At 43.9% G+C, this 24,923-nt stretch overlaps 2 protein-coding genes and 1 long non-coding RNA gene across 3 annotated transcripts; 1 reads left to right on the top strand and 2 right to left on the bottom strand.

Moving 5' to 3' along the window:
* Positions 1-65: 65 nt before the first annotated feature.
* LOC113188177 (uncharacterized) lies at positions 66-8,316 on the top strand. The gene is made up of 3 exons (XR_003301509.1): positions 66-259; positions 1,006-1,104; positions 8,166-8,316. It is a non-coding gene; the product is annotated as an uncharacterized LOC113188177 (long non-coding RNA).
* Positions 4,811-13,920, bottom strand: Zpr1 (ZPR1 zinc finger). The gene is given in 15 exon segments (XM_026396367.2): positions 4,811-5,306; positions 5,309-5,420; positions 6,395-6,460; positions 8,328-8,414; positions 9,064-9,174; positions 9,690-9,779; positions 10,506-10,576; positions 10,946-11,012; positions 11,188-11,235; positions 11,604-11,726; positions 11,869-11,955; positions 12,398-12,468; positions 12,869-12,959; positions 13,372-13,533; positions 13,706-13,920. Coding segments are annotated over 15 exon segments (1,377 nt in total). The 5' UTR covers positions 13,877-13,920; the 3' UTR covers positions 4,811-5,286.
* Positions 13,921-15,922: 2,002 nt separating this feature from the next.
* Apoa5 (apolipoprotein A5) lies at positions 15,923-17,806 on the bottom strand. Its single transcript, XM_026396359.2, has 3 exons — positions 17,731-17,806; positions 17,509-17,620; positions 15,923-17,061 (listed from the first exon to the last, which is right to left on the bottom strand). Exons 1-3 carry the CDS (start codon positions 17,768-17,770, stop codon positions 16,107-16,109), a joined length of 1,107 nt encoding a protein of 368 aa, XP_026252144.2. The 5' UTR covers positions 17,771-17,806; the 3' UTR covers positions 15,923-16,106.
* Positions 17,807-24,923: the final 7,117 nt, after the last annotated feature.

Below are 24,923 nucleotides of genomic sequence, written 5' to 3' on the forward strand. Positions count from 1 at the left end.
CGCGAAACCGACGGCGGTGGCCCAGTAGGTGGAGCCAGAAACGGAAGTGGTGGAGTAGGCTTGGAATTACCAGTCTGACGAGTGAGATGTACTTCAGTATGAAGAGAAATGTGCACGCCTCCAGGATCCGCTCCACGACACAACCTTGTTTCTTCTTTGCCCTTCCATCTGTTCATCCATCCGACGCACAGCGCTGTCCTAGCGTGAGGCCACAAATCGATCTAAACAAGACCTGTCCCCAGAGGCTTCAGTGAAGAATGTAGGTTCTGGAGTTGCAGCAGATCCAGATTTGAATACGAGCCCATAACTTCCTAATTGGACCTCGGGCAAGTTTTTTAACAAAATGGGGAGAACTCAGAATGGTTGTGAGGACTAAAATAATATTACTCTTCCACTATGAGCTATTTTTACTAGTTATAAACATCTTTAGGTGGACTGGAATCTGCTCCAGTAGGCTTCCAGGTACCATTTGAAAGACAAAGTCAGAAACACAGAATTCAATATAATGACTATAAAAACGTGTAGGTTTCTAGAACATGTGTAACTTCCCCCACGTTTGATATTATTGGTAGCTATAGTTACCTCTTGAAGGAAACTATGTAAAATGTTGCCAATAAAATGGACATGGAGGGAACAGAGTTGTGGCTCAGTGGTACCTTGCTTGCCTTGCACGGGTGGGGCACTGGGTTCGATCCTTAGCATCACATAAATAAATAAAATAATAAAATAAAGGTATTGTGTCCATCTACAACTAAGAAAAAACATTTTTTTTTCTAATGGACATGGGCTGGGGATATAGCTCAGTTGGTAGAGTACTTACCTTGCATGCCCAGGGTGGACACAGGACTATTTCAGCATAGCAAATAAAGCTGGAAACGGAATTCTAATATTCAAGTTTTAGTGGAAAGGCAAACTTTTCTTCTGTAAGGAGTTAAGAGCTTTATCTTAATTAGCTCATTTAACCCTCACAATTAATCCTCAGGCAATTTTGTTATCCTGTTACAGATGACAAAACTGAAGCTTGGAGAAGTGCAGGAAATTGCTCAACTTCACACTTGCTAAAACATGATTCTTGGGAGCAGAGGATAGCCAAATGTGCAAGAGGTAATCCACTTTTTTTTCTGAAGTAAAATATTGAAGCTCTTTTTTGTGTCATGTTTAAAACTTTGCATTATTTTCGGCTATTGTCAAGTAGGCACTGTCATACTTTATTTTTCTTTAAATATTTACTTTTTAGTTGTAGTTGGACACAATATCTTTATTTTATTTATTTGTTTTTATGTGATGTTGAGGATCAAACTCAGGGCCTCACACATGCTAGGCAAGTACTCTACTGCTGAGCCACAATCCCAGTCCCATTATCATACTTTAAAAATAAAGACACCCCTCTTGGGATTCATGTTCAAAAACATTCTTCACTTATCTAATACAAACAGGCTTGGAGATCACTGCCTTGAAGCATGTCTTTGGGGTGATGTTTGTGATGCTGAGAATTGAACCCAGAACCTCACTGCAATTGGCAAAGCACTCTACCACTGAGCCACACCCTCAGCCCAAAGCAGGAACATTTAACTACTGGGCTATACTGGGTGGCTAACATAGCCCAGAAAGGAAAGCAGGATAGAGTGAGGGCTTGCGAGAAGGAGACACTGGACAGAGACAGAGACACTGGACACCTAGCTAGAGGGCCCCAAAGGTCTCCAGAAAGCTGACTTGACTTCATGTCCAATTTGGTTTATCTTAAACTGAACTGAAATGTCAGCAGGCATTTGAAATGTCTCATTTTTCTGCTCCAATGAAAATCAGCAGTATACTCCCTATAGCCTCATCAGTCCATCTCTTTCTTGTTACTGTCTTCTTCAGTTCCAACCATTTCACCCACTGACAGCCTTAGCCTGATACTACCCAACCCTACAACACAGGGCAGTGAAGCAGGATCGGATTAGTATGTGCCCAGTGGCATGGCCTGAGCTCTGCTGTCTCCCTGCAGTTATAATAATAAATACAGTAATTATAGACTTGTGCTAAAAATATTCAGAATGCAGGTTTCTGAGTCTGACTGGCATGAGTTTGAAGCCTGCCTCAAAAAGCTATACTTCCTTCTGGAAATTACCTAACCTTGCTAAGGTTGTTTCCCTATCTATAAAATGGGCATAATTTGTTTACTTGTAGCCACTTTTTCCCAGAAAGAACTTAAAGTAGACTTTAGAATTTTTGTGAGAATTCTATGAGAGGACATATTTATAAAGCACTTCACAATTACCTCACTTACTCCTCATAAAACCCCTAGGAAGCAGATATCACTAGTATCCCCACTTAATAGACCAGTAAACAGAAGCATCAAAGTTACCAAACTCAACTGCAACACACAGAATAAGCACGGGCTCTTTTCACAGTTGTAAACTACTTTGCTGTTAAGAGAAGTATATAACATTTTAAAAATAAGAATAAAGTCAAGTACTCTTAAATACTACTTGCCTATGAATGTTCTGATGTGCGTATGCTAACACACAATGGGTTGGGGAAGAGAACAAAAATTCATTGGAGTAGACAAAGGGGGATGAAGGGAAGGGATGGGAGGATGGGAATAGGAGACAGTAGAATGAATTGAACGTAACTTTCCTATGTTCATATAGGAATACATGCCCAGTGTTAACTCCACATCATATATAACCACAAGAATGGGAATATACACCATGTATGAATAATATGTCAAAATACGTTCTACTATCATGTATAACCAAAAAGAATTTTAATTAAATTTTAAAATTATTTTTAAAACACCACTGGCCTAACATTTAAGCTGACAACCTTCCCTACAATGTGCAATAAGCAACTGACAGGCTACAGAGTGTTGTATACTGACAATGTTATAATAGAAGTCTTCCCACCTCTGAAGCTTTCAGTTAGGCAAGTCAATTGCACCTCATACTTACTCCCAAAACTCACCTCATTGCTACCACTCAGGATCATCCCAACACAGATGTACATTCAATATTTACTGTAATTCGCAACTCTAGGGTACTTTAAAAAGTTTGAAATATGAAGCAGGAAGCATATTCTCACAAATGGACCAGTTTGTTCTTTCAATATAATCACAAAGCTTTCTGCTTAAATTTTATTCTAATAGTTATAATTGAATCTAATTTTCTTAGGCAGGCATTTTGACTCCTTTGGTCTTAAAGCAGGCTCCTTCCCTTACCTTAATACCTACATGTTACCTCCAGTGCCCTAAGAAGGGGCCATCAGTACAATTCATAATCTATGGAGGATTACTTTGTAACAGATTTATTAATCATATGCTAAAGACTGTGGAGCATGACAGTTAACTAGATATAAGCTCCTATCCCAACAGGCTTTATGAAATGAGAATGGAGTTGGGTGGGAATGGTATTAAGACCTTGGCCCTGTCAAGATCAGGAAACACTATAGTCTGGCCCCTGGTCCTGTCTGCAGTTTCAGAAACTCAGGTTATCATTTCCCAGTAACTGGAATAAACAGGGAAGTGACTGGATGAAATTCAGAAAATTGCTTCATCCCAACCAAACTTATAAAATATTGAGTTATTAACTCAAGATCTTAATGCCATTATTTTCCTTCATAATGGGGCTCAACTGCACAAAGCACACTTACTCCAGGGGGAAGTCTATTCTGGCAGAAAGTCAGTTGAAAACACAAGTATCTTGGAGTCATAGGAAGCCTAATCAGAGTGTTATAGCTTTAAAGTTTGTCAGTCATTTGCTAACCTTAGTTTCCAAATGCTTTTAAAAAACACCTTACTCATGCCTTTCCTTATAAAAATCAGATGTATGTTCTGGAGTTGGACCAAAGTGATTAGTAACATGCCAAAGAATTAATAGATGTCTGAAAGCAGAAGTTTAGGAAACTAATACATTTATGGTAGAGAAGGAGGCAGAAATTCCAAATGAAGAATGACGAGAGTAAAGGAAAAACAAGGGGTGTCTCATAAGAGCCAAGAAAAGGGTTGTAAAGAGCTGATCCACTGAAAAGCAACGGAAATAGCAGAGTAGACAATAAGCACATTTTCTAGGTAGAAAATCAAGTGTGACCTTTGGGAATAGTTTTTAATAGAGATGTGAGTAGACTTATGATTACTAAGTCATCTACAACCAAGGAGTCTTCAGTGAAGTTCATAGCACAAAGCAAGGTTTGTGACAGTATCTCAATTAACTGGCCTTTGTTTGAACAAATACTCTGCACCCTGCACCTTTTGTTCCTGAGAGGCAGCACACTACAGCACAAAGAGTGCTGGCTGGGGTCCCAAGCATCAAGTCTTCAATTTCCTAGCAACTGTAGGCAGCCCCCTATTCTATAGCTTCAGAAATTTTTGCATTTGCAATTCCCTCTGCCTGGAAATCCCATCCACCCTCCTACTGTATTACATGAGCTTCCCTTACCTGTCTAAGCTCTGCCTAAATGTCAAATTGTCATTTACTGAAATCTTCCCTGACCATTGTATCTGACACACCAGTGCCACCTTCTCTAGCACTACACACCCCTTCCCTGCTACACACTCCTCCATAACACCAATAACCATCTGACATGCTATCCTGCTTATCCATTTATTATGAATTCTCCCCCCTAGACTTGTAAGCTCCAATAAAAGCACATTTACTTTGTCCATTGTTCTGTGATGTGCCTGGCAAAAAACAGGCAAACATTGAAGGGATGAAAGAAATGCCAGTTCCAACCCCCAAAATACTGTGGCTGCACTGGAGAAGATTTTCTTTAGGAGGCTGAATTCTAATAGCATGATAACCAACTAGAACAGAGTGGAAGCACAGGCCAGTATTGTTGGAAAGCCATCATTTTAATGAAAACTTCTTCACCTGTGCTGACTATACCCCCCTCTCCAAGATGACTTCTTTCCTGTTGAAAGCCAGTACTTTACATGCCCCAAACCAACTCCCAAATCCAGCTGTAACTGTCTTTAAGTTCACCAACTTCAGCTTTCACACTCCAGAGGGTAGAGCACTGTGTGGAGGGAGGGTAAAGAACTGATAGGGGAAAAGTGATGATGGCATGTCCCATGCTTAGTTCCTGGGTTTCTTCTCAGGCTAATTCAGAACCTCCAAAATAAGGTCAAGTAACACAATAGCTTGCAGGTGCATCACCAGCTGTTTAGAAAGTGTGCCTAGATAGCTGACGTGTGGCAGGTGTCCTCTGCACCTGTGGAAGGGCACTGCACAGCATTTTTTCCAACAGTGATAAATAAGCTGCAGGATGAGCTGTGCTAGATAGAGCTGGCTAGTGAGTCACCCACTACTATCGCTGTGGGGCCAGGATGCTTCATAGCCCTCCGTCTTCATGTCATTGAGCCCCAGTTCCTCATTTTGGTCAAAGGTGCGCTTATAACGTTCCACCTTCATCTCTGGATCTTCTTCAGGTGCATAGACATTCTGCAAGGCCAAGAACAGACAATCAGTGCCTGTGCAATCCCGCCATTCCTCCTCCCTCAGGGAGCTACCAACTCCCACTTCCCTAAGTACTTAATGCCCTCCAATCCCTAAAGCCTAGGCTCTACTAGGGGGCAGCAACAGAGCTCACAAGAGTTAGGAGTGGGACAGCCTTCCTCCGCAGAAGCAGGGAACAGTCCACCTAAAACATTTTACATCGGTACTTTCTTATGAAAAGTGTGGCAATGGTCTTAATCATGGAAAGAACTTGTAACAATTTTGTCTGAGCCTGTTAGGGGCTCAATAAATGTTAAAGTAGGGTTGAGGCCCTGGGTTCAATCCCCAACAACACACACACACACAAAGTTAAAATCTCCAGCAATCACCAGATTAATTCCCCAACTGGCTTAAAACCTCTCCGTTTTCCCATTTTGGTCTCTGGATAGGACAACATTTCTCCTCACTCTACAATCAGACTTGCAGAATGAAAATTCCAGAGTTGGAGACAACAGCAAAACCAAGGATGAAAGGAGCCTAGGAGAACCTGTTTTCCTTTCTTCACATAAATTTAAAGCTCTTCCCACTTTCCCCCCTTTCTCCTTTATCTTCTGTCTTCTGCATAAGTTCCTTAAAGAAGATCAGTCCATTTAGATTCCAGTCTTTTTAGTTTCTGGGGATATGATAAATATTCAAAGATCAGAAAATATATCTCCAGCAAAAATCCAGGAAGGCCAAGTGCCCCACCGGGTACGGTGGCACACACCTGTAATCCCAGAGGCTTGGGAGGATGAGGCAGGAGGATCACGAGTTCAAAGCCAGCCTCAGGAAAAGCGAGGCACTAAGCAACTCAGTTAGACTCTGTCTCTAAATAAAATACAAAATAGAGCAGGGGATGTGGCTCAGTGGTTGAGGGCCCCCGAGTTAATCTCCAATACCCCTACTCCCCCCCAAAAAAAATCCAGGAAGGTCTACTGTACCTGCAAATAACTGTTTCCTGCTGGATCATTCATAATAAAGTGGACCTTCATGTTACCCTCAATGATCTACAGGAAAAAGAAAATACAGCAAGTAAACTTTACACAGCTCCTGACAGGAAAGAGCTATAACTGCCAGACAAGGGCCAACTCAATCTACATTTCAGAATCCCCAAAGTTTTGAAATTAGATACCTCTGGAAGTAGAGCAGAAAGGAATTAAAATAAGAACTGCTTGAAAACTACTTAAGAAACAATTCAATACTCCCAATATCATCTCCTACTCACAACAGCCAATAATTATTCTTGTTTCTCTGGGGATACTACCATAGGAATGTATGGACTGGAAGACACTGAACCAATTAAGTAGAAAAGAATCAAGAACAAGGAGGTTAAGTGAATATACACTTATTGGAAATAGGCATACACATATCCCAGGCCTCTTCCCACACTCAGCTCTCATAGCACTGCCAGACACAACTTCATGCTCCGGACAGAAAGGAAAACAGCCACTGATGGGTCTCTGACTAGGCCCAGTCAGAGGAAAGCCCTAACTATACTGGGGCTACCTGGATAAAATGGCTAAGCTAAAGCCCCTTTCAATGAGCCTCATGCCAATAACACTCACTCCCACTGTCCTCTACTTGTAAGCAGTCAATGCTTACCAGACATCTGAGCAAAGTGGCTGACAGAAACTTAAGTGGGGAAAAGAGAAGGAAAATAAGCAAATAAAGGAAACAAACTATGTGAGGAGAAAAAAATACGCTCCACCCCCAATACATCAATGTTCTCAAGAAAAAAACAATTACATCCTTAATACAAAATGCTATTTTAAAAAGGCAAGGGAATGGGCTGGGGTTATGGCTCAGCAGTAGAGCACTTGCCTAGCATGTGCAAGGCACTGGGTTCAATCCTCAGTACCACATAAAAAATAATAAAATAAAGGTATTGTGTCTAACTACAACTTAAAAAAAAAAAAAAAGGCAAGGGTAGGACAATCAGACACCCCCTCTACCCCCCCAAAAAAAGCTCTTCAAAAGTAAAGACATTAACTCAACCCAAAGGGATGGAAAATAAAGTTGAAGGAATCTTCTAGACTAGAACAAAATACTAATAAAACAAAAACAGAGTAAAATAAATAAATTACAGCTGGGCACAGTGGCATATACGTGTAATCCCAGCAACTCAGGGGGTTGAAGAAGGACAATTTCAGATACCAGGCCAGCCTGAGCAACTTAGCAAGATTCTGTCTCAAAATAAAAAATAAATAAATAAAGAGACAGGGGATGTAGCTTAGTGGTAGAATGCCCCTGGGTTCATTCCTCAGTACCAGAAAAAAGAAATATAATAAGCAAATTATCCAAGATCAGACAAGTAGGTCTAACATCTAAAAGAACAAATAGAAGGCTATCTTCCAAGAGAATAATTCAAGAAAGTTTTCTAAAACTGAACTACGTGAGTTTTCCAATTTGAAAAACCCCACCAAGTGCTTATTAGCACAGTAGCTGAAACTTATCTCAAACAAGGCACATCCTGATATCGCATATCACAGAGGACAAAAAGATTATAAGAATAGATCATATATGAAATTCTCAATAGCCAAACCAGAAACTGGAAGACAGTAGTGCAGTATCTTCAAAATTCTGATGAAAAATCATTACTATCCTAGAATTGTATTCCCAGCAAACAATCAATCAATCCTGTGTGAAGGTAGAACAGAGAAAATTTCAGACATGATAGGTCCTATAAATTGTATTTCCCATGCATTCTCTCAGGAAGCTACTGAAGAAGATGCTCCAACAAAATAAAGGAGAAAACCAGAGGAAACCAAAAGAATCCCCAACATAATTGTTTAAATGTGGCAAGAGATACAAATGTGGTCTCTTGTTCAGAGGAACCTCAGGACCCTGAGTAACAACTGGCCAGTTGGTACTCACCTGGTCCAACTTCTGGCTGAACTCCTGCAGTTTCTCCGACTGGCCACGACTGGAACTGTCACCGAATGTGAAAGGGTTCTTGATTACCTGCAATAAATGACATCCAAACTGTTAAAATCCTGGCTTAATGGTTAGTAGGCCTGCCATAAACCCAAGCAGGGAGTTGTAGCTGGTGCCCAGTCAAAAAAAGTGTGGTCTCCATTTATCCCACAGCACTTTGCTGACCTATGCAGCCATTCTAGGAGTTTATGGGATCAGTCTGCCAAAAAGGCAAAAACTGGTCACATGAAATGAAATCTAGAAAATTGCTCTTACAAAATTTAATCCTAATTTGGAAAAGAAATGCAAAGAAAAAATATAATTTCCAAAGACAAAATGCCTGACAACAGAATCAATTAAGTAAAATGATCCATCAAAAAGATAAAATGTATAGTCCTGAAAGGACCCTCATACCCTATCTTACAATGAAATAAATGACTTACCCAAGACCTCAAAATAAATATACCATCCCAGAGTCAGGCCTGGGAATTTCCCTTGAAAACTTCCCCAAAACTTCTCTTTAAAATCCAAAACAATAATTAAGATCTTAGACCAGCTTTAAAGCAAAGAAATTCCCAGTTGTCAGCACCAACTGACATGTTTTCAAGTCTTAAACCAAAAACTAAGATGTTTGAGGTCTTCCAGGTCCTTTTCCCATATCCACATTGCTGCTATGTACTATACTCAGGGTACTCACCAGTTCCCGGATGTCTTTCAGGAGCCCCTCAAGGGTGGTGAACTTGCCCCCCAGGACACCCATTCCCATTTCAAATTCCAGCTCTGGGATTTCCACACTACATGTCTCAGACTGTAAAATAAGAGGTCAAATGAAGATCTGTATCAGGGGTTAGGGAGACAGCTCAATGGCAGAGCACTTGTCTAGCATTAGCAAGGTCCTGGGTTCAATCCCCAACATCATAAAAGGTAAAAAAAAAAAAAAAGAAAGAAACTTTAAATTGGGAGTACAGAAAGCCAATCAGAGGCCTCCCAGATTAACACAAGTGATAATTTGGGGGCAATTTCAGCTGTCCCAGTTTTCTCCGATTCAGCTAAAGCTTGACCTCCAAAATGAAATGAGTTTAACCACCAAATCATCTTAACCACCAAAATGAAATCAGTTTAATAAAAAGAAGCTGAGTCATAGCTCTATGTTGTCAGGTACCCTGTCTACAGTCACCTAATGAATCTGCAATTCCAACCATGAGATTACCCTGCTTAGGGATCCTCAAACCCAGGGAAGTAAGGGGACCCCTAATGTCCCCGAACATGGTTTTAAAAGATAATGTCTCCTACATAAAGACATTTTCCTGAGCAGGTTGTTACCTTGAGAAGGTCTCTGGTCATGTCTGAGGGATCTGTGATGCAGAGTGTGATTTTGGTGCCCAAGGGTTCTACGGCTCCTCCAGATTTCACCTATAAAGACATTAATCAAGAGCAAGAGCAGAGAGAGCCTCATCCAGTGCCAGGTCTCCCTCAGACTTACATACAGACCTCCAAACTGGCTGGCTAATGGCTACCAATGACAGAACCTTCTAAACCAACAGGGGCAACAGCTGTCCAAATCACAAACACCAAGAGGTGTCAGGAGCAGAGTGCCCAGGCTCAGGAGTATACCAAAACTTAGCCCAAATTGCCAAGAAGCTCTGAATTTACTTTTTAAAGAAATCTGACACTTGGGAGTTGAAAGGGACTTTTAAGCATTAATTCTAGTCCTTTCACCCACTGCATCCAATGTGTAGATCTCCTTTATAATGTTCTGTTTAAGAATTTAATCAGCTTATGCTTGAATATACTTGGGGAAAGGGGATTTATAACCCACCAAGGCAGCCCAACCAATATTCAGACAATTCTTCATTATGGAATCAAAACCTGACTCCTTGAACCTTCACCCCTCTGAGAAACAGATCAAAATCTTTCTCTCTTCCATATAATCAACATTTCGTGTCTTAAATGAGTTATGTTATCTCTAATTTTTCTCCTCTAGGCTAACTCTCAGTTCCTTCAAGAGCTTCTTACCCTTCACTAAGCATCCCCCATTTCTTCCATCTCCCCAGTCCTGAAGCAGATTTAGGAAGAATCAAAGTTATAAAGGGGTTACCCTTAAGCCAGTCTTCTTCCCAATCTATAGAGGCCACTCACCTCATTAGTCCGATGTCCACAGTTCTCACAGTTGGTGGCCATGATGATAACTTCCTTAAAGTGGGGGATTTCTGGAAGATGGAGTTAAGGAAATTTGCTTCCAAGAGAGCAAGACCACCCTCTGGGGAAAAACAACGCCAAACTGCACATAGACATTGGACATAGGACTGTAACTTCTCACACGGGGCAACATAACTCTAATAGTCTCCAGAAGAGGGCTGGTTGAAGACATGGCTCAGGCCAGATAAAGGAGCCTCAAGGCCATGGCCTAATTTTCTCTTTGAACCCAACGGTAAGGTACACAACCTAAACAAAGACAACATCCTCCTCATATCTTGGAATAAAGCATGGACTTTTCTTGAAAGACTGTTCTCAGCCTGAATGTAACCTTCATGCCTTAGTCAGATGAAGAACAACCCAACTTGCTTGACAAAAGATACGTACTAGCTTCATGTTGGTCTGAGCAGGGGCATTGCATTCTGGGCAGTTTGTGTTGAACTGGAGCACCTGAAACAAAATTCAACAACTCAGAGTGAGCCTCCCAGGCAGGATGCTCAGTCTACAGACATTCAGTTGGCAGGCTGGTGGTCACCCATGTTCATGGCAATGAAAAGAAAAAATTAACAGCATCAGTCTCAGCCCACAATGCTGCTCCTTTCTCATAGGAACCAACATGACTCACTTCATTTCTGAGATCTTCCTCTTCTGGCTTCTCTTCTGGTGCTTCTGCCTAAAACAGCAGAGATGCAAATCACAAGCTGACAAGTAGACCTCTCAGCCAATGAATATTTCCCTGCACCTTGCCTCAGTAGGAGAAAAATGCCCTCACTCAATTATATCAGATGCCTACTCATGAATCAGAAAGAAAAGCCAGAAAGTAAATCTTCAATCAAGGGAAGAAAAGGCCTCAAGACAGGATCACAGGTGCTTGTATCCTTTCTGTGAAGTTTACCCTAAGTCTTGACATGAACTACATGAAAGGCACAAGCAAGCTAACAGAGGGCAGTAACAGCAACAAAATAAGTTTCCACTGACTCCAAGCAATCCTGGAACCAAGATAATTCCAGAGCATTTTTCTGGCTTCTTCAGTTCACTTACCTGGAGCCCCAGCATCTCATCCTGCTGTAAGGTCCGGTTGTAGTGTGTGATCACCAGGGCATCATCTTTCTGGGGAGCATGTGGATTTTCTACAAAGCTGTTCCCTGAGGGATCATCAATGATCTAATAGATGAGTGAAGAGAGAATAATTCCAACATGAAATCATACAACCCTCCACCTACCATAAGATCACAATGGAAAAATCCCAGTTTTAATTTTCTCTCCTCCCTTAAATGAAAAGCAACTACAGTCCCTCAATACTTACCAGAGTGAAAGGGGAGGCCACTTTCTTTAGCTCCTTCAGTTTGATGATGAATTCATCAATTCTTTCAGCTACGGCTTCTTCTTTTGCCTGTTATGAATAAAGTAAAAGCAGCCTCAGCCCTGGTGGTATACTTCATAAGACTGAAGTTTATGGGTGCTGCCAGGAGTTTTATTTTCTCACTCATTCCACCACTTAGTGCAGGTACTCATACCAGGTTAGGGATAAAACAACAATTAAATCACAGTCCTCTGATAGAGCTCTCTAGCCAGTCAGGGAGACAGATGACTTAGTATTTTACATTATTTCTGTAATAATAAATATAAGATATATTAGAATGCCCAGAAGCATAGATAATTCAAGGGGATCAGAAAGGGTACTTCTGAGATAACATTACATTGTCTGAGATGAGACCTAAATATACACTAGGAGACAAACATGAAAAGCACAAAAAGTACAATATATACAACATCCTGGCAGTTACACCCCCAACTGTATGCTTGGCCAAAAAGTTCCCCCACAATCAGCTCACCCTTCTTGTGGGTTGGTCCTGCTCCAAGCCAGAGATAGCACGGTCGATCAATCCTTCAATGGTAGTCAGAGCTTATAAATAACAACAAAAGACAAGACTTAGCTCTGTTACCAAGTGCCTATATGACTCTAAGCAATTCACCTGAACTCTCGGGACCTTGATTTCCACATCTGTAAAAGGAGGCCAGCTACTAGGTTCCATTCATTTCTGATAACAGTGATGCTAAAATTCTAAAATAAGAACAATATGGTCTTACCATTACCTTTTACTACCCTAAACTGTTTTACCTAAGCCTTCTGTTCATGTTAAACCAATGAAAAATCACAATGATTTCATGGTCAAACTCATACACAAGCCACTAGGCCTAATATCAGGTGTTCTGAAAGAAAATGTGTAGGATTCCAATATATGTGATTCCAATATATCCAATATATATGTCCAAATCTTTAACAGTCCTAATCTTAAACTTACCTCCCTTCTGGCTGAAAGCTGGAATTTCAAAATCCAGCTCAGGTATCCTGGTGGTGGCAGAGTCGGTCTTCACCACTTCTCTGTTCATGTCCTGGGCATAAAAGAAACTTGGTCCAAACAAGTCATCAGGACAGCTTCACCTAAAGAAATAACCAGACTATCCCCCTCCATCAGACCTCAACCTAGTTGTTTCTCCCTCTCTCCACCTGGGAGGGACCAGTCAACTCCTTCAGAACAGTATACATACAATGGTATGAGCCAGACTGCCTAAATGGTGAGAATACTACCCATAGTAACTCCTGCTCATTTCATAATCTGACAAACTCCCACTTTAACAAATCTTATCTCATGTAAGATGACAGTAACACCCCTTTTTACAAAGGAGGGAACTAAGGCTTAGCTATTGGGGATTTATTCTGGGTGCAATGACCTGGGACAGAGATCTGACTCCAGTCCCCATGCTCTGTTTGGGATAGTGAGGACCTGCTTTAGGCTCCTCTCACCTCCAGGCCCCTGACACTCAAAGCATAGCGCACTCCTTGGTCTTGGATCCTGCCCGCCGACTGTATCTCCGTGTTGCTCCAGCCACAGTGTTCGCAGGAAAAGGAGCTCACGATTATTTCTCTGAAGAAGGGGATCTTCGTGAGCAAAAGTCGCGTCATGCCCTGGGGAAGAAAAAAGCAGGGAAGGAAATATGAATGAATTCGCGTTCCCGGCACTTCTCCAGGGTGCGCCTCTGAGTTCCGGACTGGACCCACCAGGCTAGTGGCCGACCCCCTTCCCCGCATCTCCTAAGCCCGACACTCCCGCCTCCCGAAACCACGACCCCAGCCTCACGTTGAGGTAACAGTTCATGCACAGCGACTCGATCTCGGTGGGCTGCTGCTCCTCGTCCTCCGCACTAATGGGCCGGAACAAGTGCCCCGCGGAGGGCGGCCGGGCCGGGGCGGGCGAGAGGGCGGCGGCAGCCCCCGGGGGCCCCGGCTCTATAGCCCCGCTGGCCGACATCACCTCACGCGCAGTTCACGCCTCGGCTTCCGGCTTCTGTTGCTCTCGAGGCCCCACCTCTTCCGCTGCTTTAGATGCCTCACTTCCGCTAGCTGCCGTCCCCGCCCCCCATCCCACCCCCACGCGCCCTTTCTTAAAGGGGCGGCAGACTCTGGACCCTGGGGTAGCAGTGTCTGACAAGGTTTTCCGGTTTCCGGAATTACTGGGACTTCCTGAACTTCTATAGTGAGCAGGATACACTTCAGCCGTCACTTTCCTCAGGAGTTGCTCTCAGATGTAGGACAGTTTTTTCGCAATGCATTCATGGCACAAGAAGCCCAACTAGTGGTCCATAAGTCTGACTAGGAGAGCCATGTTGGGAAGGGGACAGGCCTGTCCCTGGGAATCCTGGAGGAGGTGCGGTCATAACTGGACTTGTGTCTATCTATTGTTGGACCAGACGCTGCTTGGACTCCAGGACCTCTGTTAGGCTCTATGTCCCGCTCTCGGATTGCTCAGTTTCTTCCCTTGTCTCAGTCTCCCAATCCCTCGTTCCGTTTGTGCTCTTCTCTAGCCCTAATTTCTGCCCTTTTTAGCACCTCCGCAAATTCTAGTCTCAAAATCATAACCATTATTTTTACTCCCCGTCTCTCATCCCCACCTCATTCAACTCACGTCTATGTGTTTCCCACAAAAACACTTTTTTTTCCTTCCCCCCCCCACCCCCCCAAGCATTTCTCCTTCTCCCTATGCTGGGACCACACCCTAGTTCTGTAGCTGAAAGTGGCTAAATCCTGGTGTCAGGGATGACTAGTCTGCTGGCATGAAGAATCCAGATTCATTTAGATTCTGCTGAGAACCCTGCATAGGCCAGGCTGAGCCATGAGAAAAAGGTGTGTTGGACAGCAGTCCAAAAGAGAGAGAGTGTGTTTACCCTTTTCTCTCACCCCCAAGTTCATAAATCCCAGTTGATATAGGATGCCTCTGAGTGAGTGAGTGTGGGGCTGAGGAGGTGGCTCAAGGGGTAACGCGCTCGCCTAGCATGCCCGGGGCACTGGGTTCGATCCTCAGCACCACATAAAATAAAATAAAGATGTTGTGTCCACCGAAAACTGAAAAAAAAAAAAAGAAAAGAAAAAAAAAAACTAACTCTCTCTCTCAAGAAGGTCAATCCCAAAAAGACCTTTCAGATTCTGGAGCAGTAGGAACAAAAGGGACAGGCCACCTCCAGAGTCTCAGGTCCACCAGGCCACAGCTTCTGCAGTGACAGCCTGTATTCCATGCATACCACCCTGTAGTAAGCAGACTGTTGAACAATACAGGTGCAGAGGAAGGGCCTTTAACCCAGCCCTCACCCCAATGTGACACACATCCGTTGTCTAGCCAAGAGAGCTGAGGCAGAACCCAGCCAGAACCAGGCCTTTTTTGACAGACCATGATTTGGAGGGATTCCATGAGAAAAAGCAGCAAGGGATTGGAGTGGGTGATGTATGTGCTTTGGGAACTTGGGAACAGTGATGAGGTCGCTGCTCTCAGACATGGTCCAAAAGAGAGTCACACCAGGCCAACTTTCATCGTAAGCATCTATTTCTTTTGAGCCAGAAGTCTAGATTTTGGCCTGGCAGTTAGGAGAGGGGCTGGAGATGAGGAGGACATATAATACGCTCCGGAAAGGGTTTAAGAAGACCCCACAGCTTGAAGGGTTCAGCCCCTTATTTAGGTTCAGAGCTAAGGAAATATGGGCTCTGCCCATCCCATCGCTGTCCCCCACCATTCATACCAACCAGCATCACAGCCAGCAAGGATATACACACACCGCCACATGCTCTCCCCCATCATATTTTCCTCCTTGCTCTCTAGAAGACAAGCGCTCCTCTCTCTGGACCAGCTGTAACTGTGACCATCAGGCAATCAGAAGTGACAGGAGCCAAACTCTGGGATATAGTGGCACCATCTCATAAGGCTTGCAGACAATCTCCCACACACACAGGGCCTCTCTCCCTCCCGTCTCCCTTCACCCAAGTGTTGCAACTCATGATGATTCCCAAATGAGCACGGAAAGCTGGGTTTGCAAAGCCTGGTGAGTATAATGTATCCAGATGGGGGAGTTGAGGCTGTATGCCAGGGACAGTACTCTCTTCAATGGCCTCACCTGTGCAGGACCCTCTGCCCTCTGCCCAACAGGCCATGCTAGAGGCTGGGATCCAGGTCTCCTTGGACAAAGAGCTGGTGAACCTGGGCAAGTAGACCCTCAGGGTTCTCCCAAACGGCTATGGCCCTGGTCATGAAGACTGTAAGTGATGTCTTCCCACAGGTCATCAAGTCGGTTCTGCAGCTTGCTCAGGGTCTTGCCACTGTCACCTTGTGGGAACTCAGGGGCGAAGGCGCTGTGACCTGGTGGGGGTGGCGCCAACTGCTGCTGAACTTCCTCTGTCTCCTGGTCGATGGCCTGGGTGAATGCAGCGATCTGTAGGAATGTGTCCTGGCGGAAAGCCTGGAGTTTCTGGCGTACCTCTTCTGAGAGCATCTGGGGATCCGGGCTGGCCCCCTGCTCAGCTCCATCAGCGCTGGCGCGGACAGATGCACTGAGCTCTTCGCGCAGATGGTCCAAGTTCTGCTGGATGCGCGCGTGCAGGGCCCTGGCCTTGAGCGTGAGTTTATGAGAGAGAACCTGCACACAACGGCTAAGACGCGCAGGGCTGACCACGGCCGTGTGCGGAGCCACACTGCGGTGCAGCTCCTGCACATGGCGCCCAATGCCCGTTACCAGGCGCTCGGCGTATGGGTGGAAGAGCTCTTTGACTCGGCCAGTGTGGTGCAGCACACTACTCTGCATCTCCTGCAGCCGGCTCAGCACTTCGTCGACACCCCCCAGCAGCTGGGCTTTGGTGTCTTCTCCCACCACGCGCAACTTCTCCTGCAGTTCCTGCGCGTGCAAGGCCACCTGCTTCATCAGCTCCATGGTGTAGGGCTTCAGCTGCTGCCTCAACCCCTCCAAGTTCCAGCCCACAAGCTCATGTACCTCCGCCATGTAGGGCTCCAGGCGCGCCCTAACCTCCTTCAGCTCCTCCTGTAGCTGCTGCCTCATGCCTGCTGGGTCCTGTGTCAGCAGAGAAGGCTCTTTCCCCTGCCCACTCAGCGGGGCCAGCTTTTCCAGTAATTTGTTCATATTGCTGAAGTCTTGCTCAAGGCTGTCTTTCAAGCTCCTGGGAAAGGACACAGACATCCATGCCATCAGTCTACTAGCCCCAGTCATCCCCTTTTCACCAGACATGGCATACTGATGATGCTCTGCAGAAACCAAGGAGGAAGGGCTGTGGCCCAGGGGTTCTAGTCTCTTAAACCCCAAACCACTGCAACTCCTCACACACAAAGCACAAACATGTTGTACTTCCTTTGCAAGGAAGTGTTACAAATGCCAAGACTCTCATATCCTCCTGATGTTCTGGGACTGCTGAAAGGTTCCTCTCCATTGATCTCAGGTCCCTTGCCTCCCACAGTTAGCCTGGCTATACTGATGGCAAGGCCAGGATTTGAGCTGGGGTCCAAGGATGCTGGAACCCAGGACCACTGGAATTTGCAGGCAAAGCAAGCCCTGGAATCAGGGGCAGTGCATCATTCCATAGCCCATACCCCTTTCCCTGGTCACTCACGTGGGCTCCCGTGCCAGCTTCTGCTGTTGGATCTGCTCCATCGTGCCTTTGTCCCTGCTTCTCTGGCTGAAGTAGTCCCAGATGCCTTTCCGTGCCTGAGTAGCTGAAAACACTGCAAAAAGGGATGAGATGATTAGGGGCCAGGTTCTCCTCCCTCATGGGGAGGTCCCTCAGTCCAGCCTTTACCCACACCCCTACTTTGAAGTCTGGTTGGAGACCCACCTGAGAGGAGGACCAGAGCCCAGGTGAGGACTGCAGCCATGCTGAGATATGGACTCTTGACAAGGAGGTGAATGGAAGCCTGGTCAGGGTAAAGAAGAAAAGGAAAGGACTTGTTCTAAGGGGCTCCCTGTGCCAAATCCTGTTAACTCTTCCCTGAGCTGTGGGGAGCAGAGCTGTGGTTGGAAAGGACCAACCTAGATGGATCAGGGAGGCTGGGGGGAAAGGGTGTATAACTCAGACATTTCTCACTTCAGTCACATAGTAGGGAGTATGGAGCTCAACACCCCTGCACAGTTCCCCCCCACACCATCATCCCCAGATCCCAGCCTCAGAAGCAGCTCCCAGCTCCCTCACTCGCTGTCTCCCTCACTTCCTGTCTTCATGGCTGGGAAGACTGAGGCATACCCAAGGGGGAAGAAGCCACTCTGCCAAAGGGCTGAGGAAGATGTCCTAGTTCCTACTTCCTACTCTCTCCTGAGGCCTCCTGCTATCCCCTCCCTCAGGACTCTGATCCTCATCCCTCTGCTCCAGCTGCTCACCTGCTCAGTTCTGGGCACAGGGAGCCGACATTCTGCTTTATAGTCTAGGGGCCTGGACCTGTGGCAACAATCGCTTTAAGTAAACACCACGTGGAGGTTCAAAGAAGGATGACCTCAGCTACCTCCCAGCTTACCTCAGGTCTTTTCCCTGGCACCCAGAGAGTTAATGGTTTCCCTGGAATTGGGATGCCCCAGTAGAGGTGCTTCCTAGAATGCTAAGAGTGGGGCTGAACTCACCCAGTTTCCCCCAAAACCTATGACCTGCAGCCGCCCACTGACCCGCTGGCTGGCCCACCAACAGATTGGCTATTTGTCTGCCAAGAGCCCTACTCTTACTCAACTACACAGAGACTCTGTGCCCCAGCCAGCCAGCCAGCCAGCCAGGGACAGGGTCCAGCTGCTGGCAGAGCCTGAGCATCTCAACAGCTCCCCAACAGGCTACTCAGGCAGCTAGAAAGAGCCAGCATTTATGGGATTAAAGACCCTCCCATCTCTCAATTTTTGAAATAATCCTTAATCTAGCAGTCAGTGATATCTGGGCCAGGGACTCCGGGCCTAAGGGATTAGAACAAGAGAAGGACTTTCCCCATGAGGAAGGCTGAACTGAACTCCATCCTTGGGCCTTTGAGGAGGGGAATCCCAGAAATCCAGATCTTTCTCTATGACAAACTCCCTCCATATATTTATACACACCCATTCCTAAATTCCTTCTTTTGTCCCTTTTTTTTTTTTTTTGAGACAGGGTCTCACTAATTGGCCTGACTTCACACTCATCATCCTCCCAACTCAGCCTCCCAAGTAGCTGATACTGTAGGCACACCACCACCACACCCAGCTGTAAATGTATCCTGAATTGATCCTCTCTTATCCATTCCCACCATTGTCATAGCCCCAGTTGTCTCTCACCTTGGTCTCATTCATAACACCCAGTGGATCTTTCTGCAACAGTCCTGTGTATTCAATCCATCCTCTCCCGTGCTCATTTTGACCCACCTCCAGTCTGATCTCCTGTCACACAGAGTCTTGGCCTTTGCTGAGTATACCACCTCTTTCCCAAAAGAGGTGAGCCTCTGTGCTTGCTGTTCTCTCCGCTTGAAATAGCCTATCTCCCAGGGAATAATTCACTTTCTTCAGATTGACTTTGTATTTAGGATTAGGCTCAGGTGCAAATGACCAACAAGGATAAAAGGAAAAACAGAATAGCTCAAACAAAAATGGAATTTTATTTCTCCATAATGTAAATTAAGCCAAGGACTGCTTCCATTTTGTTGCACTGTCATCCTCAACAAGAGGTTCCATGTCCAAGTTCCAGCTCCAGCCATAAAATCCACCGCCCAGTCAGCAGGAAATAAGAAAAGAAGAAGGACGTGCTCCTTCCCATTAAAGTCACATCTCAGATATTGTTCTTACCACTTCTACTGGCATCTCATTGGTTGGAACTTAGTCACATGGCTACACTTAGCTGAAAAGGAGACTGAGAAATGTATCCTCTGGGTGACTCTATTCTCAGCTGAAAGAAAGTTTTATTATCCAGGAAGAAGAGAAGGATGGATACGGGGGCAATAGGAGTCCCTGCTGCACAGTTCCAATATCTCTTCTGTCTTGACCCTTCCCTGCTCTGGAGACAACTGATTCCATACTAATCGCATTTTACATATTCCTGTGCTACAGCACTTATTATTTTGTAGTGCAATGATTTGTTGAGATGACTGAGAGTTCTTTGAGGGCAGGGAATTTGTCTAATTCATCTCTATATCCCCTACTCTGTTTGGCATAGTGCCCAATACATAGAAAGTTGTTCATCTTATTGATTAAGGAACTGAAGTTTGGGTGGGTTAAGGGACTTTCCCATCATCACACGGAGAGAGGTGCAACCAGAACTGGCACCCTGGTGTTTGGCAGCATAGGACAGGAGAAGATGAGCCTTCCAATCACCCATCAGACAATTGCAGGCCCAAGTGAAGAGTCAGTGTTTTCAGCAAAAGTGGCCCTCAGGTCCCTGGAGAGTAACCTAGACAGCCATTATCATCATAACATAGCAAAACTTGTGGGAGACTAATAATGTATGAACTCCAAATTATGCTTTTTAAGTCAGATAAGACAAGTGAAGCTGGAGGGTGTGCTTAAGGTTTTCTCCTGTAACACCTATACTTTTTCCTTTCCAAAGAGTGGAAGCAAAGAACTACGAGATGGCACCATTGCAAGAGAGAGCGTCTAGATTCTGAGCTAGTGCTTGGAAGAACACTTCCCACCAACCTGTGTCAGACTTTTCGGAATGAAAAATAAACTTCTATTTTGTTATGCCACTGAGATGTGGAGATTTATTTGCTATTATTTTATAGATTAACTTATCCCCATTAACACAGAGCCTAAAAGAGAGCAATAAGAGAAGTAGAAGTATAATAATAAAAGAGAAATAAGAGAGACATAAGCAAAGGTATTCATTAATTATAAATTCAGCTCTGAGCAATACCCAAATTAACAGTGGATTAGAAATCAGAAGTTTATTTTTTTTTCTGTTAAAAAAAATCCATGCCAGTATGGCAGTGCAGCATTGCTCTACAAAGCTATAAGGACTCTCAATGCCCTCTGTCTCGAGGCTCTACCATCCCTGTGTGTTGTCTTCATCCATATGACCAAAGGCAACTTACCACTGTGTCCATATGTAGCCACTAGGAAGGGGGCAGGGATTGTACTTTTCTTTTTTTTTAAGGGCAAAATTTTAAGTTCTCCCATCCCACTGGTCAGAAGCAGTCACACTAGCTGTAAGGGATGCTGGGAAATATCATCTTTACTGTGAATGGCTCTGAGCCCAGTGCCCAATTAAAACTCAAGGATTCTGCCCTCATACATTGCTCGTGGGACCATAAAAGTTGCAGCTGTCTGGGAAAATAGTTTGGTGACTTTTTAATGGTCAATCATGAAGTTATCCTATCACCCAGCAAGTCCACTTTTAGGTCTAATCTAAGAGCAACAAAAACATACATCTACAAAAACTCACACATGAATGTTCATGGCAACATGATTCATAATAGTCCAAAAAATGGAAACAAAATGCAGTATATCCATATATTGGAATATTATTTGGCAATAAAAGGGAATGAAATACTGAAACCTGCTACAGCATGAATGGACCTTGAAATCATGCTCAGCAAAAGAAGTCAGTTAGTTACAAAGGACCACATGCTGTGTTATTCCATTTATATGAAGTGTCCAGAAAAGACAAATCCGAAAAGACAGAAAGTATATTCACGGTTACCTAGGGCTGAGAGCAGATGTTTAGTAGGGAATGGGAGTGTGGTGATGGTAAAAAGATTTTTTGTGATGATAAAAATGTTCTTAACTTAGGTCATAGTGATAGTTGTACAAATCTGTGAACAAGCAAAAGAAAATACCATTGCATTATCATGAATTTTATGGTATGAGAATTATATTTCAATAAAGATGTTCTGAAAATTAGAGACTCTATAACTGAGAAAGAAGATGAGAATAGAGATACAAGGAAGCATCTCTGACGTGTAGCCTCAGCCACACCAGGAAAGAAAGGTGTCAAGAGCGAGGAATCAATGACTCCCACCATGGTAGATGGAGCTGTGTTGAAGTCATGTTTTCAGATCTTTTCTGTCTCTACTCTTTATTTTTTTACAGTCCTGGTATGGAACCCAGGGCCCTGCCCGTGCTAGACAAGCGCTCCACCACTGAGCTATATCACTAGCCTACTTTTAATTGTATTTTGAGTCTTGGTCTCTCTGGTTGCCAAGCCCGGACTCCAACTTGCAACACACCTACCTCAACCTCCCAAGAAGCTGCAGTGACAGGCATGTGCCACCACACCCAGCTTCTCTATCTCTAGACTTATAAGAAGCATTCCTGGTTACTTCATATCTGTCATAGTTCAGATTTGTAATATCTCACAAAAAGCTGGGTCCTCAAGGCAGTAATATTCAGAGGTGGGGCCTTGGGAAAATGATTCGATCATATGCGTTTGTAATTTAATGGATTTTTGACGGGGTGGGCAGTTGAAAAAGGAGGTGGGACTCAGAGACAGTAAGTTCATATCCTTGAAAAATATCTTGTCCCTGGGCTTATCCCCTATGACTCTCTCTATATATTTCCTGGCTTCCATAAAGTATCTGTGGGGGGCCACCCATGAGCAGTATTAGGGAGCCTCTCTCAGCCTTGAGCCAAGGGGGTGTTGGTCTGGGGTTGCACGCTATCTAGGCCTCAACCTTCACTGGGAAAAGAAGTCTGCTTTCTCAGAGCTCTGGACCTGGGCGTTACTCATTGGGGCTAGGTCAGCCCACCCCTGCCTTATTTGGTGAAGAACATTCTATCAAAAGTCCTTTGTTAATTTCCTTATAAATAAAGGGATTCCAGGTGCATGCTCTCTCTTTCCAGAGTGGAAACTGACCCTTAAGGTCAAAGAGCCATTCTGCCCTTGATTTGATTATTTATTTTTATGTAGTTCTGGGGATCAAACCCAGTGCCTCATGCATGCTAGGTGAGTGCTCTACCACTGAGCCACAGCCACAGCTCTGCCCATGATTTGAAAAACCACTCTCTGTGTTGTGTGATTTTTCGACACTTTCTTAATGTTGCAGCCAGCTCTTTTAAACCCAGTTGTGGGTGAGAGTGATCAGTTTTGCTCCACCACACTTTCCCTACCATGATATTCTGTCTCACTATGGGCCTTAGAAAGAGCAGACCTCTGAAACCATGTGCCAAAATAAATAAAATAAAATTTTCCTTCCTTTAAGTTGATTCTTTCAAGTATTTTGTCACAACAACAGAAAGTTGACAAACACATTTCATTAGGGTGGCTATTATTTTTAAAAGCTAAAAAAAATACAGAAAATAGAAAGTGTTGATAAAGAAGTGGCGAATTGGAACCCTTGTTGATTGTTGATGGAAAAGTAAAATGGTACAGCCACTGTAGTACCTGGCATGATGTTTCCTCAAAAAACTAAAAATAGAACTATCTTAAGATTCAGCAATTCCACTTCTAGTATACAAAAAAGATTTGCACGCTAATGATCAGTGGAATATTTTTCACAATAGACAAAAGGTGAAAACAACCTAAAGTTGTTTTCCTCAACAAATGAATGCAGAAACAAAGAAGTGGAGAATTGGAACAAAATGTGGTGTATACGTACAATGGAATATTGCTCAGCCTTAAAAATCGAGGAAATTCTAACACATGCTACAACTTGGATGAACCTTGAAGTCATTATGTAAGTGAAATAAGCCAGTCACAAAAAGACAAATATTGTGACTTCCCTATGTTAGGTACATAGACTGGTCACATTTGTAGAGGCAGAAAGTATAATTGTGTTTTTCCAGGGTCTAGGGAAAGGGGTGTTACTACTTAAGGGGTACAGAGTCACATTTTGGAAAGATGAAAAATTTCTAGAGAAGGACAGAGTAGTGATGTTGCACAACAAAGTGAATATACTGACTTCTGCTAAACTATACATAAAAAATATGGTTAGATTCAGGTGCAGGGATGCACCCCTGCAGTGAAACTACTCAGGAGACTGAGGCAGAAGGGTCACTTGAGTCCAGAAGTTTGAGGTCAACCTGGACAACATAACAAGACCCTGTCTCTTAAGGAAAATAATAATTAAAGGTTAAAATTGTAATCTTTATGTTATGTTTATTTTATCATGCCAAAAATATGTGGTACCATAATGTTTTTTTATGAGAACCCAAACATTAGGGGATTAGGCTTTAAAATATAGCTACCCTGGATTGTCCGTTTGCAAATCAGCATCATAACTACCTGTTTTAGTCAACTTTGTGTGGTTGTGACTGAAAGATATGACAAGAAAAAGTAGAGGAAGAAAAATTTATTTTGGCTCATGATTTCAGAGGTTCAATCTACTATTAGCCAAATCCATAGCTCAGGACTTGAGATGAGGCAGAACATCATGGTAGAAGGGTGTGGCAGAGGAATGCAGCTCTGGACATGACAATCAGAAAGCAGAGAGAGCTTTGCTTGCCCCCGACAAAATATAAATCCCAAAGGCATGCCCCAGTGACCCACCTTCTCCAGCTATAACCTACCTGCCTACAGTTACCACCCGGTTATTCTGTATCCATGGATTAAGTTAAATATCTCACAATCTAATTTTTTCACCTCTGAAAATTCTTGCATTGTCTCACACATGAGTTTTGGGGGCACACCTCATATCAAAACCATAACACCACTCCTTCTAAGTTCTTTCCTATGATGCAGAAGAGGCTCTGGGAACTACATTTCCCATGAATCCCCTTCTCTCCATGGGCCCACGTTAGAGTCAACCCATGTGAAATGAAAAAGAGGAGAGGCTATTATTTTTCACCGGCAGTTTCTGATAGAAGTGTGGACAGACTTGGCATTTAAACATCTTCTAGATGACCTCCAGAGGGATCATACTGATTGTTATTAAAGACTGAGATAATTAGAGGAGCTTCCCATTTATAGCCACTCACAGGTGAACTTTTGGGAATCACTTCTTCAGTACTGCAAGCTGAGGTGGTCACTTCCCCAGCCCTTCCAATAGTTTTATAAAACTTTGATTTTCTGCATTAAAGTTTTTCATACTTGAAGTACATGGAGTGGCTTCTGTTTTTTTCTGATTGAACCTTGGTTAATGCAATGAATAAATGTAAGAC

Source organism: Urocitellus parryii, chromosome 4 (genome assembly GCF_045843805.1).
Source record: "Urocitellus parryii isolate mUroPar1 chromosome 4, mUroPar1.hap1, whole genome shotgun sequence".
In the NCBI taxonomy this organism is placed as follows: Eukaryota; Metazoa; Chordata; class Mammalia; order Rodentia; family Sciuridae; genus Urocitellus; species Urocitellus parryii.

What these genes read in the sequence shown, in the direction of transcription:
- Apoa5 (XM_026396359.2), bottom strand. Translation starts at nt 17,770, where the DNA reads ATGGCTGCAGTCCTCACCTGGGCTCTGGTCCTCCTCTCAG. An exon ending in GGCTCTGGTCCTCCTCTCAG is followed by an intron (nt 17,621 to 17,730) that starts GTGGGTCTCCAA and finishes CCCTTTTTGCAG; the next exon opens with TGTTTTCAGCTACTCAGGCA. An exon ending in AAGCTGGCACGGGAGCCCAC is followed by an intron (nt 17,062 to 17,508) that starts GTGAGTGACCAG and finishes GTCCTTTCCCAG; the next exon opens with GAGCTTGAAAGACAGCCTTG.